This window comes from Acipenser ruthenus, chromosome 14, assembly GCF_902713425.1.
Source record: "Acipenser ruthenus chromosome 14, fAciRut3.2 maternal haplotype, whole genome shotgun sequence".
Taxonomy (NCBI): Eukaryota; Metazoa; Chordata; class Actinopteri; order Acipenseriformes; family Acipenseridae; genus Acipenser; species Acipenser ruthenus.
In genome coordinates, this window is record NC_081202.1 from 9,325,669 (window position 1) to 9,346,121 (window position 20,453).

Here is a 20,453-nt window from a genome sequence, read left to right on the forward strand (position 1 = left end):
ATGACATTGCAGAACAACAGAAATAAGGACATCAAAGAAATTATATAGTTGCTCCTAAAAGCTATGCGGACTCTTGAACAAGAAACACATTTAGTTGGTGCTACCCAGTGTCACTGTATTATACCTGCGTGGCAGATACCATTCAAACCTAACAGATACTTGAATGGTGTAACCATATGTACATTGTCTGATAAAATTATCTGACAAACAGCAAAGGTTTGCATTGGATTTAAACATTTAACAAAATGACATCTGACACCAACTGTGTCTACCCATGAGTAAATATCCTTGTTCAGTTTACCAAAGCAAAGTAAACTGAGAAGCGCAAAAGCCAAACAGATCAATAAGGCACAGAGCTGCAACGGTTTAATAGACTCATTGGGATGTAAGCTTTTTTTTTTCCCCCAACTTATCTCAAACGTAATTAAAAGACAGAAAATGGCTGGTAACTCACATGGTCCAGTTAAGCAAGCCTCCATTCCACTTGCACAGCACCAACTTTTAATGGAAGATTTATAGTTTTAGCAAGTGGACTGACACTGGCATCTATTTTTTATAGTCTTTCCTCAGTCATATCAAGGTCAGCTGAAGTAGAACACAGCTAACTACAATGCCAACCATTTTAGGGTTAATGGGGCATGGAATAGATGTTTTAGATCTTGTTAGTGGGATGGAAATTGTGCACTGTGCAGGGTAAAATGTCAACACAAAGCAATTTACTGGTTTCATTAAAATAATTATAAAACTACTTTGCATTAAATAAATGTGCCATGAATTTACTATGAACCATGATGTCTTAGTGATAGATGAGATGAGGTTGGCTTTCATTTCCCATGATGTTGTTCTGTTAATGTCTTACATATTCCCTAGAAAAAGTCTAAGTCAATTGCTTACCAGGTTTATTTTGTTCAATTTCTACTAGTATTTAAATAATAATTATTTTAAAAGCTTGAGACATGAACACCCCTCAAATCCTTGCCTGCTGCAATTGTTGTGAATTAATGTATTCACTGATGTGGCATTTTCCATTGAAATCAACAGAACAAGTATGCCATGTTTAATTACCATTAAGCAACAACTCTCTTTTTAACACAAGAAACATGAGCACAGCGGAAAATGTTTAGTTGCGGTCATACCCTGCGTATACTCCCTCCCGGTATACTCATATACTCATACCCTGCATGTACTCCCTCCTGGTATACTCATATACTCATACCCTGCGTATACTCCCTCCCGGTATACTCATATACTCATACCCTGCATGTACTCCCTCCCGGTATACTCATATACTCACACCCTGCGTATACTCCCTCCCGGTATACTCATATACTCACACCCTGCGTATACTCCCTCCCGGTATACTCATATACTCATACCCTGCGTATACTCCCTCCCGGTATACTCATATACTCATACCCTGCATGTACTCCCTCCCGGTATACTCATATACTCACACCCTGCGTATACTCCCTCCCGGTATACTCATATACTCACACCCTGCGTATACTCCCTCCCGGTATACTCATATACTCATACCCTGCGTATACTCCCTCCTGGTATACTCATATACTCACACCCTGCGTATACTCCCTCCCGGTATACTCATATACTCATACCCTGCGTGTACTCCCTCCCGGTATACTCATATACTCACACCCTGCGTATACTCCCTCCCGGTATACTCATATACTCACACCCTGCGTATACTCCCTCCCGGTATACTCATATACTCATACCCTGCGTATACTCCCTCCCGGTATACTCATATACTCCCTCCCGGTATACTCCTATACTCACACCCTGCGTATACTCCCTCCCGGTATACTCATATACTCATACCCTGCGTATACTCCCTCCTGGTATACTCATATACTCATACCCTGAGTATACTCCCTCCCGGTATACTCATATACTCATACCCTGCATATACTCCCTCCCGGTATACTCATATACTCACACCCTGCGTATACTCCCTCCCGGTATACTCCTATACTCATACCCTGCGTATACTCCCCCCCCGCCACGATATTAAACAAGCTCAGGCACCATTGCATTTACTTCATGAAAACAGACATATTCATTTAAATAAGTGTTATATATATATATATATATATATATATATATATATATATATATATATATATATATATATATATATATATGTTCTCAGATTATTTCTGATTGGTTTTTATGACATACAGCATAGCTCACTTTGACCACATGAACTGGAAGTAGGATTAAGAGCTTGTTGGGTACAAATGTAGGCCTACTGCATTATTCAGAGCCACATTCCCTTCCCCCGCACCTCTTTGTCAATGCACATACAGGCTCACACTCACACGCTTACTTTATACTGCTTAAAAACTGCTTTAAATTCAACACAAGAGATTACCACGTTCCCAAAGCCATCAGGCCTAGACTTCTAAGAACTGCATCACAGTGCCACAACAGCTTGGCAACAGCTAGTTAATTTAAGCTACAGGTTTAATTATTTATTTGGCTGATCTGAACAGCGTAATGCGACTTGACAGCAGATGTAACATTTATATTAATCCTTTGTTTCTTACTACAAAGTGGGCAAACAATTAGAAGAATAAAATTATAAGAAAAAATACAACATAGTGAGTTATTGAGTAAAAATAATGCCTATATGTTCATACTATAAAATCATATTTAAATCAGCTTAAAATAAGAAGAAAAAACATAATATTATCAAAGAGCATGATGATACCAAGAGTAAGAAGATTACATTTAACCCAGGGATGAACAGGCGTACATGCGCTCTAGCTTGTGCTGTAATACAAATGATTAGTGCTCCGACTGCTTATAATGCTGTCCCGGTCAGTGCACTACAGAAAATGACAGAGCAGTTGGCGAGGTGATAAAGAAATACCAATATATTTTTATACTGGGTCCAACACAGAAACATGTAAAAATACCTATACTGGGCACAAATTCAAGTACTTTTTTAGTAGGGGAAAAAAGCACTTGGTGGTCAACATCATTTATTTGAAGTAGTGTTGTATGCGTAGTTTGCTGTTTGTCATGTGGTCCTCTTGGAATGAGGTGGGTACTGCATCCTGTTTACATTTCCCCTACTATTTACGGTGTCTGCAATCATTCTCAATGGTTCTGGGTTCTGTTTCTCCAATACTGAGTGATTCATTTTTATTTATTTTCTAAATCCACCTTAACCTGGCTTTCAGCTGCTTTGAGCTGGTCTGGAGAAGAGCTGGGACTAAACCTCCTTCCTCATTCTTTAAATCAGCCCCACCTACTCTCTCTGTGTATATAAATGTAGAATAGGTGGGACGGGCTACAAGTTCATTGACATTTGAAGCTACTTACTCTTTAAACAATTTGTACACTGTAGATTTCCTCTTACTTTTGTACTTGCTATGAGGCTATTGGGTGTACTGAGTTGACACCTGCCCAGTTATCCCTGGATTGTACGTGTCTCTGCCAGGGGTAAGAAAACATCTGACATCAGGCACTCAACACCATTTCCCTTTTTCATTTTGCATTGGCATAGAAAATCATAGCTGCGATATAGTTACTGTTGTTTTAATAAATCTTCATATCCATGCCATACAAGGCGAGGTTATACAAGGGAATGTAGAAGGATATGAAATACTGCTGGTCTAATAACATATGTTAAAATTACTGCAAGCTTTTATAATTTCCATAGCAATGGTTTCTTTTCATTTTCAGTTCCCCCATTTGCATTTTCATGTGTTGCTACAAGCATAAGTAGTGTCCTTACCAAATCATGATAAATATGGTTTTTTTTGTTTTTTTTTAAACTGCATTAATCTGCATTCTCAATGTTTCACATGGGTGACTGTACAAGAGATGGGTCATTTCACAGTGAAAGTACCAAAGATGCTCTTTGCAGCCACACAAACGTACTCTTTTTGCTTTATCAGTTTTTTCAGGAGAATACAAGGATCATTTCAAAAAGCAGGTTAAACTGATTTAACTAGACAGATATTTAACTGCACTGTAACTGTACAATTGCTATTGTTGTGCTTTTCTACTTTAGTAACAGTGAAAATACAGTGATCATGAAATGCATTAATGGTGCAGTTAAATTACTTGTCCAAATTCAGCGCTTCTCCACTGTAGTTTAACAGCATTTTTTTTCCATGTCAGCCCATTATACAAGTTTACAACAGTAAATTTGAACAGTAAATTTGCAGTTTTCCCATGCTGTACTAAGCATTAACCAAGTTTACTGTGGTATATTATGTAATATGCTTTACCAAACCTGTAGTATCTGGGCTTTACAATGCTTTCACTATGCTTTGTTATACTCATTTATGCCCTTACTAAGGTGGCAATATAAAGGACAATTATGGCTGAAAGTACAGGGAGTACTTCCTCTAGTTTAGTAAAAGAAAAACTGCCATGCCACACAATTACCTGTAGGCAGAAAAGTCATCAAAACAATAGCATAACAGCAAATACACCACATGAAGAAAACGGTTGCTGTCGATGTTTTAGAAATAACCTAAATGATGTTCTGTATCCCTCTAAAGCGGATAGCAACCACTTAAAGTGCATCAATATTAATATTAATATTCAAAGGAATTATACTATGCCATTAAATGGGGAACTAGGCGTTGTGTTTACTTTATAAATAAATCATACTTCAGGAAAATGACTATAATGTAATACAGAAGATCTGACCAGAAACAGATTAAGCTCAGCATGTGATTCCTTGCTGAGACATTAATTTAATTTTCCAAGCACAAATATAGCCTTAAGTGTGCACTCCAACCACTACTAAGATTGTTTTGACTTCAGTTCAGCGTGACTCAGCAGAAGCCTATACCACAGGAGGCATCCTGCTAGAATCAAGCAAGACATGCAAGACCCATGCAAGGATGTTACGAGGATAACAAGGGATTTCATGCATGCCTTATTGACAACAACTTGACGGCAAGGATTATGCAAGAGTTGTGGAAGGTGTGCATGAAATCCAAGTATCATACTTTCCTGCTTTAAATGCACATGCTATGGTCTTGTTCGATCTTAGCATAAAACTTTTTTCTTGGCATGGGAGGAAACAAGTTATCCAGACGCTTCACTTTAACCTATACAGAACTACTGTACATGATACTGGCTGTTTAAAACATACAGCAGTAAATGTACATTATAATGCAACCAACATTAACATATGTCAGTATGTAGAGGGATCCTTAAGAATTGGTACAAATGGGAAAATAAAATTCATTTTTTCAAACTTGGCAATTATTGTAGGTTTGCCGAACAACATTTCACACGCTACTGTTGTACAGTACACACACACAGTGAAATGTAAATGGGGGTTTGTTGAGACGTTAACATCTTTACAAGAATGCCCTGTTGGATAATGTCAGACATACAACTCGCCAGTCCTGCAATCCTTCAGATGCACAGGCTCTAATGGTACATGTTAAAGAAGCAGATCAAAATGTTATTGAAACTGTGTTTGCTTTTCTTCATAACAGGTAAACTAACTTGAATAGATAACAAAAGTGTTTAGGTTTTTTTTTTACATTGTGTGCATAGCAACTCTTACTGGTTCAGTTTTAAAAATAAAATACAATCATGAAAACGTTTTCTCAGTTGGAACTCAAATGCAGTTTAGACACCCTAACACAGTATACGGTATGTCCATGCTCTATTTCTTAGTACGGTACATCTAATAAAAGAACAACCCTGAGCTATAATCTAAGTATGTAACTATTATTTGCTGTGATTTTGATTTTAAGCTTACCAAACAGTTGTTGGTGGAAGATAAATTTCCCAGCGAACAGGCCTGTGATGATGGCAAGTAGCCATAGCAACACCTTCAAGAAATTCCATCCTCCTCCAGGGTACTTGTTTGCAATAAAGGAGAAGCAGTTTCCAACAACAATCATATGGGCCTCAGTCTGGCTGTGCGAAATAGGATCCTCAGCGAATAACAGGAAGTTAAAGAAAGTTACAAGATAGGCCACAACTAGACGAGACCATGGGTGCTGGAAATAGTAACGAAATGTTGTAGCAATCTCCATCCTGGTGGATCTCAACCAGCAGTCGATCTATAAAAAAAAAATTAAAACATTATTGATCCTCAGTGTAATGTTTTAAAAATATATGTTTTATGGTACCATAGGGTGTCCAAAGAAATGCTGTGATCCATGCTGATGTATGTTCATTTCTTTTGTTTATGTAGTTCCATACAAGTGACTTGTATTTGGTCCCGATTTGGTCAGTACATGTAAATGCTTAATTACAACTGAAATTATTTACACGAAAGCTTCCAAGCAATATGTTAGACCACAAGCCGTACAACTGTAAGCACACTATTATATGTAGAAAGAACTGTCCAGACAGGATTACTGACCTCCCATTGATTAACATTTTCCACATCTACTCAAAGACTACTGAAAAGGCCCTGTCTTGCAAGGCATAACTGACAAGGTTTTTTTTTATTTTTATTTTGTACATTTTCATACAACCCTTTAATACAACTAACCATGTTAGTTATTTTTTCAGAAGTATGTCATTTATTGCTATTTTTGTAATTATTTTTTTTTACCTTTAAAATTCAGTACCCCATAAATGTCCGGTTTTTATTCCTGCCTCTGTTATGTTTTGATCACCCTCTTTGTAATATGTTTTCTGTGCTCTGGAAAGCACAGAGTATCAAATTGCGACAACCACTATTTTGAAAGTGTGGTCGCTACCTGGCATGAGGCCACGTCTCCAAGTTTGCTCATACACATTCCAGTAGCTAGAGTGCACTACAGTATCCATATATAACCACCAAATCCAAGCCCCTGCTTGCAAGCCATGAATACACAGTTGAATGATCTTAAATATTTTTGCTCCATGATCTCAGAAGCTAAACATGGTAAAGCATAACAATGTTATATGGTGTTGTTGAAGGTGCTACGAACAGGGCTGTAAATTTCATTCTAGATTTATCTGTATAAATATTCCAAGATCAATGAACATTTGGGGCTCCCTAGTGGCGCATCCAGTGAAGGCGCTCCACATGGAGTGCAGGATGCGCCCTATAGCCTGGAGATCGCAGGTTCCAATCCAGGCTATGTCATTGCCGACCGTGACCAGGGGTTCCTAGGGGGCGGCGCACAATTGGCCGAGCGCCACCCGGGTAGGGAGGGCTTAGGTCGGCAGGGCAATCCACGGTTCACAGTGCACCAGCGACCCCTGTGGCTGATAGGGAGCCTGCGGGTCTGTAGTGGAGTCATTCAGATCTGTGTTGTCCTCCGACACTATAGGTCTGGTTGTTTCAGCGTGGATCCGCAGTGATGGATTGGCAGGAACACTTTTCGGAGGATGCGTGTTTCAGCCTCCGTTTCCCGAGTCGCCGGGGGGTTGCAGCGGTGAACCAGGATGAAAAATAACAATTGGGCATTCCAAATTGTGGCGAAAACCGGGGAGCCACCCTCAATTGAGATGTGATGTGGTGTCCGTCAAGAGGGTTAACCCCCGGTAAGGGGGATACAGTTACAAAGGAAGCAGTAGGGAGGCGGCGATAAAGACTTCCAGCACAGTTTGGAAACTGTAACCTTGGTCTTTATAGGACTGGTTTGCCGATAGGATTTAGCATAAGGGGCTCAGACACAATTCTGCAGTGGAAATGAGGCATTAGTGTAATACCAATCATGTTTTAAAATAATAATACAAAAATAACGTTTGTTATAACGTGTTTCTTTCAAAACTGCAAAAATAGTCCTTAACGTTTTGTGAATAAGGCCCATTATTACAGTAGCATTAGTTATAAATGATGCTTAGTGAATTTGGTCAAGTATGTACATTATATGCATCAAATAATTTTGATTGTATTTAGTTTCAAATTTGTGTATAGGTTATAAAGATAGGCCTATTGGTTATGGACTTTACATAACTTCATTTTATAACAAAAAAGGAGGCTAATCAAATAATAAAAATCTTATTTTTTAATATTTGTTTTGTTTTGTTTTTATGCATGTAAATCTGTGAAACAACTAGCTCTAGATTTAAATGGTACTTAAAGTAATTCAAAAGTATGGTTCAAGAAACAAAAGATCATTCATTTTTTATTCATGTCCCAAGATAGACAAAATAATAAAATAGCTAATGAGATTTTATAAATACATACACTGTTGAGTAAAGTACAGCAGTAATTTGAAATAAAAGGCATACATTATTTTTCTACACAAAGGTAATTCTGCCTGGACCACCTTAAGAAATACTGATGGGTTCAGAGGACCAATAAGAGCAGCATGGTACAAGAACAGCATCTCTTATTCCAGCCTAGCCAGGGACTGAATGGAATTCTAGCATTTTCTGGGACTTAAAGAAGATCATGGGTGTGTTTAATCACGTAAGTATTTACATACATATTGCTTACTAATAATACATTTATGCATTTTCTAAAGTTGCACAGTCATTGTCTGTCAGTAGGCTATATTACTAATGTCACCAATTTGTTTCTCCTGATTACACTTCATTTTACATTTACCAAGGTAACACATTCTGTAAGGATCTGATTACAAAGCTGACATCTGGTTGCATTTACTGCTTGGCAGCAGACCCACGCTTGTGCAATAAATAGGATATTTACATTCTAAATACACCAACCTGAAACTCACTGTTTCTTCTTTCTTCAGGCTTTGCTCCTGGGACAGAAAATCAGCTTCCAATCTGCTATTGGCAGCATCATTACACAAACTGGCGATATTTGAATAATTCTTTTAACAAAAGGAAATCATTTCTTGTACTGAGTCAATAGATTAGCCACGTGATCTGTTTTTTTTATAACAGTTGCACACCCAAATCCTTTTGGCATTGTAATTGTTTTACATGTGGCAATGAGAGGCAGACAGACACTGCCTTGTCAGCATGGTTAGGGTGGTATGCTGTTCTGTGAAAGAGAAAATAATGCGTCGCTGATGAATGCACTCCCAACGGCACATACCACCAATATAGTGAACTAACACATGAAGGTTGCAAGCCCAATGTTTCATTCTGAATAAACAATTTTAGGTAAGAATGCAATTCTAATGAGAAACGTATTCTCACATAACAGTTATTTATTTGTCAGTTTGTATTATCATGGCTATGAAGTCAATACAGCCTTGTCACTGAATAAATATAAGCAAGCTCATGAATCCCCATTAGTGTAGCATGTGCCTTTCTTTTTCTTTATAGAGGCTATTCTAATTTTAAAAGGTTTCTGTTACGATCTGACACAGAACCTTGTTAAACATAAGATACAGACAACAAGTGTAATGGATTTGTTTTATAAACAAATAAAACCTGGATTTGCCTGATGCATCATCTTAAAATGTGCCCAGACTAAATTTCAGATTAATCACTTAAGAATATCTCAACTAATGTTTCATAACACATTCCACCATACTGATAACAATTTCTTACCAAACACAATTTCACTTAATGCAGATTTTGTGTGTGTGTGTGTTGAATTTACATACCTCACATCAGTTAAATAAAATATACCATATATATTTTATATTTATTTAAATTTAAAAATCACTTATTGTCTCCAATCAGATTCTGAAAAGGGCAGTCAGTAAACAGTGTGTTTAACACCCTATGTATGTGTTAATATTATTTGTATCTGTTTACTATTCAATTAAATGTGTTCTTGTCATAATGTATCACTGTTTATGCACCTCTGGATATTTGGCATGTTTTATAAAGGAACCAGAAATTATCTTATCTATATGAGCAAGCTTGGCGGCAGCTATGACCACTAGGAACGCACCTGTGGTGTGTACTGTTGATTTCTTATCCCGAGACAATGAGTATTCCATTGTAAAACGATCATATATTATTAGAATGTGTTATAGACTTTCTTTAAATTATTACAGAGAAACTCATTGAAGATGAAGTACAAAATTATTATTATAGAGAAACTAACTGAAGATGAAATACGTCTGCTAAGAAATAAATAATAATAATAATAATAAACCTGCACTTCAAGTGCAATTAATTCAAACATTTGCAAAGCTTTCAGGTGAGGATACTGTATTCAATTGATCATTTATGCCTTCTGAATCTGCATGTTTATAATTGTATTACAAATGCTCTGAAACTGTGAGTTTGTCTTCCATTGCAAATCTTTAACAAAGTCACTGTTTTAATGGGGGGATAATAAATTACCATAAATCACCAATGCAACCCCAATGCATTTTTACAAAGGCTCCTTATAGAAATGACATTTCTCTTTTCTGGTGTCTTTATGAAAAAAAAGGTCAATTATCCACGAGTGCAGAAAATGTAATTAATGAAGATTGAGAACACATGGGTTAATAAACAGATAGAAAATGTAAAAAGTGAAATGCTTTTGTCCACTTTTCTGCATGTACCAACGATGAGTATATCAAGGGAGGGCGAACCCTTCCATGTTTTAATTATATTGAGCTTTTTTAACACATCTGAAGTTACACAAACTATAGAGAGGAACTAGTTAAGCTCAAAGGAAAACCTCGAATTGTCTCAATCTACTGTTCGAGTGTTTCTTTCTGTATATTATATTAATTGCACTTTATATACTTTTTAAATATTAATTTTGTGTAAATGCAGTGAAGACTATTTTGCTGAGTTTCATATGAAAGTTCTAATATATACATATCGCTGTATAAAATTTTAATATGGTTATTTCTATTTTGTGACTCATTTACGTATGTTCAATTAATTTTGCTATACACGTCGGTACTCGCATGTAGGCCTACCTTTTTCAGTTCGACTACATACGTTGCTTAAATCTTCTATCGCTACGTGTTAAGGCAAATGTGTGTTTTATTTGCTATATATATATATATTTCGAATAGAGTTTCAAGGCTATATTAAAACGTATGAAACGGACACGGCAGAACAGACTAATACTACTGTAAATATCTTGCATAGTATTAAATCTTCATCCATTCATGACAGCTGGGTGATAATATCTATTGTACTTTCGTTTGGTACAGTCTCCCTGCGAATTACAAGCACTGCCCTGTTCCACGTGACTCAGGAGTCACTGCAGAGTGATGACGCTGTTTGGTAGCCGGGTGCAGTTGCTGTAGTTTTCTTCCTTCTTCCGTGTTCTGCAACCACTATTGTGATTCTACAAAATCAATCATTATGTCTCATCAGACTGGCATCCAAGGTAAATTAGTTAGTATTTATAACGTTTTGCCTTTTGCGAAACAAAGTAAAAAAGATCGCAAAGGAATTGTTTGGGATAAGGATTAAACAATATACGTTTGATCTAGATTATTGTGGTCACGTCGAGGCAGTGTTAAATAACACGATTCAAACATTTCCCTGCAATGTGTTATAGTGTAAAAGTGAACGTTTTTATTTAGTTAAAACAACAGCCGTATATACATACTGTAGTTCAGACTGCGTGCGTGCTCTGCTATGCTAGTCCTGTCTGGAACAATTGTCTTGTTATGAGGTGCACTGTGCCGTGTTGTGCAGATTGTTGTGCAGTTCCGTATATCAGACAACGCCTTAATTGTATTGCACTTAAAAGGTTGTGGTTGTATTCATGAAGTCTTATAGTAAACTACAGTACTTAACACATTCCATTGGTGCATGTTGTGAATGCTGCTTAGTTTTATAGAAGACATTAAGTACTAGTAATTTAAAATTACGGTGCTGGCCAAAAGCTTATGAAGAAGACGGCTTGTTTGTTGAAGAATTACTTTCTATGGGAACAGAATATACAGTGTTATTCCATACTTTTTGGTAGTGATGATGATGCAAAGTAACAAAATAAATCATAATGGGATGCATAACGTATTTTATGAGTGAATACAATCGGGTCCTAAACCCACTTTAAATATTAACAAGTATGTATCACAAACAAGCCTACTGTACACTGTAAGGGTCCGTTTGTGATACAGGCAAAACAAACCCCCCAACTGCTTCCAGCTATGATGAATGTTTTGCAGTATTTCTAATGTTCAGTCTACTTGTTTCTATTGAATTATGTATACATGTATAGTTAAAAGTTAACAACAACAATATATTATTGTTTCATTCTACAGACCAGTAATGTTAATCTTGTTGTAGTACTGCACCTGCCATCAAAACCAATTCATAAAAAAAAAAAGTTTTAATGTAACCCTTACAGTATGTGTATGGATGCATGTGTGCATAATTAAGGGATTGTAAATGTTCTTTATATGCAATTTCAGCTTCTGAGGAAGTAATGGATATATTCTCAAGAGCCAGAAATGGTGAATATCGGCTTTTGAAGATAGTGATTGAAAATGGTCAGTATACTATATATAGTATATATGTATTTTCTGCCGTTAATCAGCTCCATTGTCAAAAGTGTTTCTTACTGATTTGATAGTTTGTTTGTTTTTTACTTTATTAATTAAAACATTGGTACATAAAAATATACATCAACTCCAGGTCCATTTGCATGTGGTGTAACAAACATGCATTTTCAAGTTGCATTTATTGGGGGTTTGCCCAACAACGATTGTCACCAAAGGTGTTTTTTATTTATTTATTTATTTATTTATTTATTTATTTATAAGAATTTCAGCAGGATACGTGGTATGTATCAAAGACAAACCTACTCCACATTGTAATGGTCCATTTGTAACACAGACAGTTTGCTTACTGACAGCGAAGTTTGAAGCTGCTGTTTCCTGGTATCACTTCCTGTGCTTACTTTTATGGTCTGAAGTCCCACCTTCACTAAACCTTGGAAGATAATCTCACTTTTATCAATAGAAGTGTTGCCTGCAGGAACATAATTCCAAACCACTAGGCTACACCCTGAACTAATTTTCCAGATTTAGCATTACGAGGCACACAGAACACCATTGCAATCTTTAACTCTCCACAAGCCATTTGCAGCAGATCTGCTCAAACCCAACAAAATACACAAAAATGTATTTTATTATTATGTGTTTTCAGAACAGCTTGCTGTGGGTTCATTCAAAAAGGCTGCAAAGTCTTGGGACCAGGAGTATGATTCTTATGTTCTTTCTATGTTGGAAGACAAGGAACCTGCATACATTTTATACAGACTAGACTCACAAAATGCTCAGGGTTATGAGTGGATCTTTGTGGCCTGGTCACCAGACTTCTCCCCGGTGAGTATCAATTTGAATGTAACAAGGAAACCTGTCAGAAGGCGTGTTGCTGTTTCTAGTATACTATATTATAAATGTTAATATACATTAAGGTTAGCATTTGAAAGTGTCCATATTTTTGTACAGAGACCAATTCAGAACTGAAAAATTCTAGGTTCCTAGAGCCTTCTTTTTGTTTTGAGGTGCAGTAACTTGTTTTTGTTAATTGGAACTGGGACTTGGAAAAGCCGACGTGTTAAAAGTGTTAATCTTGGCTGAAAGGGAGGGCTGTGATACACTCACTTAAGTTAAATGTTTTGCCATTTATTCAGAAAATGCTGCAACTTCACATTGGTGTCTGTCTGCTGTTATTGCACACGTGTACCATATGTACAGAAGTGGGGCGCTTCTGGCATGAAAATTATGCTTGGAGTTTTTTTTTCCCGCTGCTTTATAAGCTTTCATTTGTGATGTGCTCCATGACCAACAGAAGCTGAGTCACAGGGGGTCAAAGTACCTGAACCTCAGCATAGCTGATGGGCCACCAAATCTGAACCTAAGTTGATCGCCTTAGTGAATATTTAATCTAGATACGGTACAAAGATATTACATTGCCTTAAATTGACCAGACATCAGATAAGCTGTCTGAACCTCCTTGAACAGAACAGTATATCTTTCTTTTCGACAAATAGCCACGCTCTTGCTACTAACTGCAGCAGAAAGATGTTTAAAATGATGTATGCCGTCTCTGTTACTGTAACACACACGGTTTACGGTTTAAATTTTTGTAACAAGTTTCTACAATAAGTACCATTGGATGGTTGCCAGTACTTGCAATAATACACTCTAGACAGGTTTATCAGTGATTCTAGCAGACACTTAAAACTGCAATTAAGTGTGTCAATTAAAAGCCCTCTTTGAGTAAAGAAATACATATAAACTTTTTTTTCTTATTTGAAATGTATACATTTTTTTCCCCCAAAATTTCTAGTTTTGTTGCTACAAACAAAATAAATATTGGTAACTTAGAAGTGTTCAATTTACTGTTTTTGCATCTAGAGTAAATACTTTTTTTATAATACCGGTAAGTGTCCAATATTAGAACTGGAGTCATTTGTAACAATCAAAGGGTTTTAAGTTGCAAATAACAAATCTATGAAGAGAAACCCTGGGTATTGCAGAGTGGCTCACCTGGAACAGGAGTGACCACAGGGTAAGCGGTCAGGGCTGTGCAGAGCTGCCAGTCTTTACTGGGGATTCCATAGGAAGCATCGTATTGACTCCTGGAAGTTAGGGAGGCAAAATCATCAGGGTGTAAAAATAATTGGGGGGGAAAAAAACAGTGTGCTTGTAGTGGCAAAAACTTAAAATATTGCCTGCCAGTAACATTTCAAATAAATGACTTTGTGTTCCTGTGTTTTCAAATAATTGCGTCCAACATATAAATATTCAAACTACATACTTAACAGTTTGATTGATAGAAAAAAAAAGGTTGAGGTAAAATATATGACCTAAATTACATTTATATTATATGGCCTCATATTTTAGATCTAATATTACTTTTTAATATTTGTTAGGTTCGACAGAAAATGTTATATGCAGCAACGCGGGCAACTGTGAAGAAGGAGTTTGGGGGCGGACATATCAAAGATGAAATATTTGGCACTACAAAGGTATGTTATTATTTTATCCTTAGGCCTTATGGGCCTGTTCCTAAAAAGGATATGTATCTATGTGCACTTTTATAAAAAAATATATATACCAGTATATACATATTTAAATAAATAAATAAATAAAAATTCTCTATTTCTAAGATTTACCATCAATTTACCACTTTTTATCCCCTGCAGGGGATCCATGTCGCTGACCACTGGTAGTAACAGCGTTTGCCCGTATTCCACACTTCCACAGTGTTTCCCCAACACTACAGTTGGGAGCCATAGTTAAGAGACTGTACAATTTACTCCAAATAAACAGAGTGTTAGTGAAATGCCATTATGGTAGATCTAATTTTGTATTTACAGTAGTGGCTGCAGGTGTATGTGCCCAACATACATACTTTTTTGTATCAATCTTAGAGCTGTTAAAATAATGGATCAGTATAAAAGAAGAAAAAAACCCACCTGGCACCTGTTTGTTTTGCTCTTTCTTATCGCTTCAGGATGATGTGTCTCTTAGTGGATATAAAAAGTACCTGACATCAGTGGCAGCTCCATGTCCTCTGACTGCAGCTGAAGAGGAGTTAAGACAAATCAAACTGAATGAGGTATGGTTACAATGCTTATAGAAAAAATCTATATGATGAAATAAACTCACTTGAACTGCTGATTGCCCCATTTATTGATGTTATATGAGCAGGGATGCTAGGAATGCGTTCTGTGTAGTTCTGCAAGTACTACAGTAATGCTTGCTAATGCAGGTGTCTTTAAGCTGTTGATCAATAAAGTGAGACTGTTGCATGCTGGAGTGTATTTGTTTGGCAGGGTACAGTCCAAGGCAGACCATATAATGTCAAACAATGACAACTGAGTAGAAAACTAAGTACAAAAGCAGATTTGCATGATGGTTCATTGACCACTTTGGTCTCAAATGAAAGATGTAGCACCCATATATATATATATATATATATATATATATATATATATATATATAATAGAGAGAGATAAACACCCATATTTGCTTCATAGGATAGAAGCCATTTAGAATTTGTTTATGCAAACTCGATAATAATATGTTGCATTGAAAGAGCTGGTGTGGACTGACCCATATTTATTTTTTAAAAAGCGATAACTTGGCGGTGGAGGGGGGTTGAGTATACAAGGAGATACAGTACCTGTCTTCTGAGTGAATAAAAGCAGAGAATGTAGATCCGCGTGTTTATACCGTCAGTTATCTCCAGGTTTGCTAGTGTTAGCTACAATCAGTTATGATTAAGTAGAATAGAAGTCCTGCATATTGTGTTTACATGATGTGGAACACGAATACCCTGTTCCCTGTTTATTATATGCAGCTTTGTGGGAATGTTGCTAACCTCCTCTGACCAAAAGTAAACACGTCTTCCAGATGCCATTTATCCCAAACATCTAATACATTAAATGTGCATGTATGTTTTTTGGAAAATTCCACCAGTATGCCGCTTCGTGCAAAAGGGACTTTGCAGTATTCTGCATACTATAGCATATACCACCTTGCAAATGTGGTACAATGTACTTTTAAAAGTTGTATATGGCTCATCTCATCATAGACACGGAATGGCAAGTTTCTAATGGCCTCTGGGTGAAAAGTTTATGCGTCTTTGAAAAAGTAGATCATTTACATGAACCACAGCTTTGTATACATTTTATGTTTACGTGAACATCTTTGCCTGTGTAAACATGTGTTATGCTTTCAGTGCCACTGTAAAGTAACTAACAGTATGTGCATTTCTTATATAATGTTGCACACACCATTTTTTTAAACATAAAATACTAATAGGGAAAAATGTGGCCCTTGCTAAACTGAAGTTTGTTGTTCTGTAGATCTGTAAACAAAATTTTTTAGTTACTGTGAGTCATTAATTAGTGTAGATTACTGATACAAATAAAACTTGGTGTAGTAACCGAAGCTTTAATAATTTAATATGATCTCTGTGTAACATTATTACCATCCAAGATGACAAACTGTTGTGATAGTCATGTACCATACAGTAAACCTTTTTTATTTGCAGGTAAAGACAGATATTAGTGTGGACAGCAAACACCAGACTCTGCAAGGAGTTGCCTTTCCCATGAACAGGGAGTCTGTTCAAGCTCTGGAACAACTGAGGGATAACAAACTCAATTATGTCCAACTTGTAAGTAAAATGTGTAGTAAATTATATATATATATATATATATATATATATATATATATATGCATATATATATATATATGCATATATGCATTATGAGCACCAAGAATTTACTCAAAGCCTCCACTAGTGTTTTCTACTATTATAACAACCTTGACTTGCATAAAGAAGGAAAAACATTGAAATAGCTTGCATCACTCAATTTTCAAGGTGTGGTATCTGAAGCATAATCAACAAGTACAGAGAAACATCATCTGTAACTGACAAACCCAGGACTGGAAAACCCCAAAATGTGTCTAACAAGGATGATCAATACTTGAAGATAATATCTTTAAGGAACAGAAAGAAGACAAGCGTTGAATTGACAGCAGAACTGGCAGAAGGCACAGGTGTCGTCCATCAGATTAACAGTACAAAGGTCACTCTTGAAATCAGGACTTAAAGGATGTGTTGCAGAAAAAATACCTCTGTTAAGAAAGGGGAACATAAAATATGCACAAGCACACAGAAATTGGACTATGGAACAATGGTCAAAGGTGCTTTGGACTGTTGATGGAAGGACAACGACACCTGTGCCTTCTGCCAGTTTTACTGTCACTTCAACGGTTGTAAATTAGTAAATTGTTGATGCTCATAATGCATCAGAGTAGAAAAATGCAACATGTCTAAGACAGCAGTGTGTCTGTGTGTGTGTGTGTGTGTGTGTATATATATATATATATATATATATATATATATATATATATACATAACACTTATGTACTTTTATAGCTTGAGAATCTTCCAGCAATTTGTGCTTTTGTCTGCTGTACGCCACAACCCGTCACAAACCAACCCCATACATGACATGAATTGTACCATAGTGTGGACTGTTGTTTATTCTCAATACTGGTATGGTTGACGTATCCTGCTTGAACAACATCACAAAAGTTCTTTAGAGACGCTTAATAGGAATCCACTCTAAACATAAACACAAGAACATAGTAAAACTTGCAACATTTTGTAAAGATTAGTAGTTGGATTTTGCAACTTGTATATTGACAGTAAAGCAACCTACAAAAATGTTCAAAGTGGAAATTCGGACTCTTTCTTTGACTCTGCTTGGCATCTTTGTTATTTTTGATGTTTTTAATTATCAGGAGATTGATTTCCAAAATGAAACCATTGTTTTGGCAAGCACCGCCCCCACAGAGATTAAGGATTTGCCGAAAAGAATTCCAAAAGACTCTGCTCGGTATCACTTCTTCCTCTACAAGCACTCCCACGAAGGAGACTACTTAGAATCCATAGGTACAGTAAAACATGTATTTAGACCAGCAGGGCGCAATGTATGTTCATTTAATTAACAGTTGTTTCTTGTAAATTACATGAAATCTACAATAGAAATTTGATTTCCCATTAATTAATCAACAAACATTAAAGTACAGTAAATGCTTGAGCACCTGCTTCAAAAAGAATGTCATTTAGCAAACATTCTGTGCCATTCTGTGTTTGTTTTTCTGAATACCGGTTATTTATTCCTACACAGTAATTTAAACGTGATTTGATTTATTTCTGCAGTCTTCATTTATTCGATGCCTGGCTATACATGTAGTATCCGGGAACGAATGCTGTACTCCAGTTGCAAAAATCCTTTAATTGACATGGTGGAAAATCAATTGGAAATGGAAGTAGAGAAAAAGGTAAGGGGATTAAATAGAATTAGCAGCCCGTTGTGATGGTGGTTATTTCTGGAGTTTTGCTGAATCACACAATATTTATAATGGTTGTTTTACATTTTTTTTATTGCACTTAAATCTCACAACATGTAATCTATAGCATTGTCTAGAGAGATCTGCATAATTTTAATTGAAGTATAAAATACAAGGCCAAGAACCAAAAGAGATCCAAGAGAATTAATGGGGTACCAGTAATACTATTGCTTATGCTAATTTGAAAAACTTTGGTTGGCACTCCTTGTAGAAACTGCATCTTTATACCCATATGGTAAGTATGTATGGTGTAAAATGGTCAATAGACAAATGAGTACGCACACAGGGTACAATTCAACACTGTATAATGTAAAGTAATATGTTGCAGATGACAACAATGTTAATCATCTACAACATGTTGCTGGTCTGTTGTTTTGCTGACTGCTTGTATTCAATAACACCAGCAGTTGAAGGAAAATTAATTCTTCTTAATGACAACATAACATCTGCCAATGCTGTGAAATGCTTTTTATGAAATATGGCTGAGATTTCATGCTTTGTCATCTGAAAATCCAATAAATGTCATCTCGCTTACATGCATTTTTAAATGCCTAGTACTTTATGCAGAATACCAAAAGTCCCTTTTGCAGTAGCATACTGGTTGAATTCTTCATTTGTATTACGGGATATCTGCCACTGCATTCTTATTACTGTTTCTCAGTAGTCAACATACTAGCATATTCCATAGCATGTAAACACAATTTGCGGGAATACACATGCAGCGAACTGGAGTATGCAGAATACTAAGTGCATATAAACGTATTGAATGTGATTTTTGTGCTGTATCTGTTACAAAACCTAATTTACCAAGTATAAAATGGATTAAACCTCTGGGGAATGTTCTAAAGGAAAGAGTGAAGATGTTTCGTTTCTTTGTTTCCAGCTCGAGATTGATGATGGAGATGAGCTGACGGCAGACTTTCTTTACGAGGAGGTTCACCCCAAACAGCATGCACACAAACAAACTTTTGCTAAACCAAAGGGTCCCACAGGCAAGAGAGGGATACGGCGGCTCATTAGAGCACCTGCAGATGGTGAATCTCCAATGGATTAACTTCTCTTTCCTTCACTTTGAATGAACACATTCCAGAGGAGTTATGCAAATTCTGATATATTTTAGCCCTGTAAGAACAGCCTTTAAAAAAAAAAAGCAATGGTTTTCTGGCGTAGTAGTAGGCAAACACTATTTCTGTAACATTACTTTATAGAATAATTTTGTGTATTGGGAAATTTTCAAAGAAACACATTGCATTTAGTGTGGGACTGCACAATTATTTTTGTAATTGTATTAATTGAAATCTGCCAGTTGAGGTGGGCTGGTGTCTTACAGATACGAAAATTAGGTTTTTGAAACGTAACAATTACAAAAATATGATTTCCATGCGCACAATCGTGAAATGCTGCTAAATGGCACACAAAGATTCATTTTACTATAATGCTATTTTTATATGATGATCAAATACAAAAGTCAACCTTATTTTATTACACAAAGTGTGTGGTTTATAAAACACACTTGATGATTGATTTTTTTTAAAGCATGTATGCAAATTTACTACCAGTAGTCCATTTTAAGTTCTTGGTAGTCTGACCTGAAATGGCTAGCTATACAATAGTATAGACCTTCAGCTGTCTTTTTTTTTTTCAAAATATGTAAGCCATAATAAGTATATTCGAAAACATCAGCTTTTAATCATTAAACTGAACTAATTGGCCTGCATACATAATAAATTCAGTCATTCATTTTTCTTCACCTTTACGCGTTTCAGGTTTATAAACTGGTATAAATTA

General features: G+C 36.2%; 2 protein-coding genes across 3 annotated transcripts in view; one reads left to right on the forward strand and one right to left on the reverse strand.

Moving 5' to 3' along the window:
- tmem117 (transmembrane protein 117) overlaps positions 1 to 9,926 on the reverse strand; it is a 57,745-nt gene extending 47,819 nt beyond the window's left edge. Inside the window, exons 1-2 of the mRNA XM_034032661.3 lie at positions 8,620 to 9,926; positions 5,762 to 6,068 (exon numbers count right to left, since the gene is read on the reverse strand). Coding sequence (XP_033888552.1) covers positions 5,762 to 6,041 — 280 coding nt within the window. The 5' untranslated portion in view covers positions 6,042 to 6,068; positions 8,620 to 9,926. The remainder of the gene's footprint in view (positions 1 to 5,761; positions 6,069 to 8,619) is intronic.
- LOC117419674 (twinfilin-1-like) lies at positions 8,297 to 20,382 on the forward strand. 2 transcript variants are annotated; one of them, XM_034032664.3, is made up of 9 exons: positions 8,297 to 8,362; positions 12,192 to 12,269; positions 12,928 to 13,106; positions 14,663 to 14,758; positions 15,247 to 15,351; positions 16,792 to 16,917; positions 18,054 to 18,204; positions 18,475 to 18,596; positions 19,549 to 20,382. In XM_034032664.3, exons 2-9 carry the CDS (start codon positions 12,206 to 12,208, stop codon positions 19,717 to 19,719), a joined length of 1,014 nt encoding a protein of 337 aa, XP_033888555.2. In that variant the 5' UTR covers positions 8,297 to 8,362; positions 12,192 to 12,205; the 3' UTR covers positions 19,720 to 20,382. The 2 variants fall into 2 exon arrangements, with proteins under 2 accessions (XP_033888555.2, XP_033888554.2); XM_034032663.3 differs by lacking the exon at positions 8,297 to 8,362 and adding an exon at positions 10,987 to 11,155.
- The last annotated feature ends 71 nt before the right edge of the window (positions 20,383 to 20,453 follow it).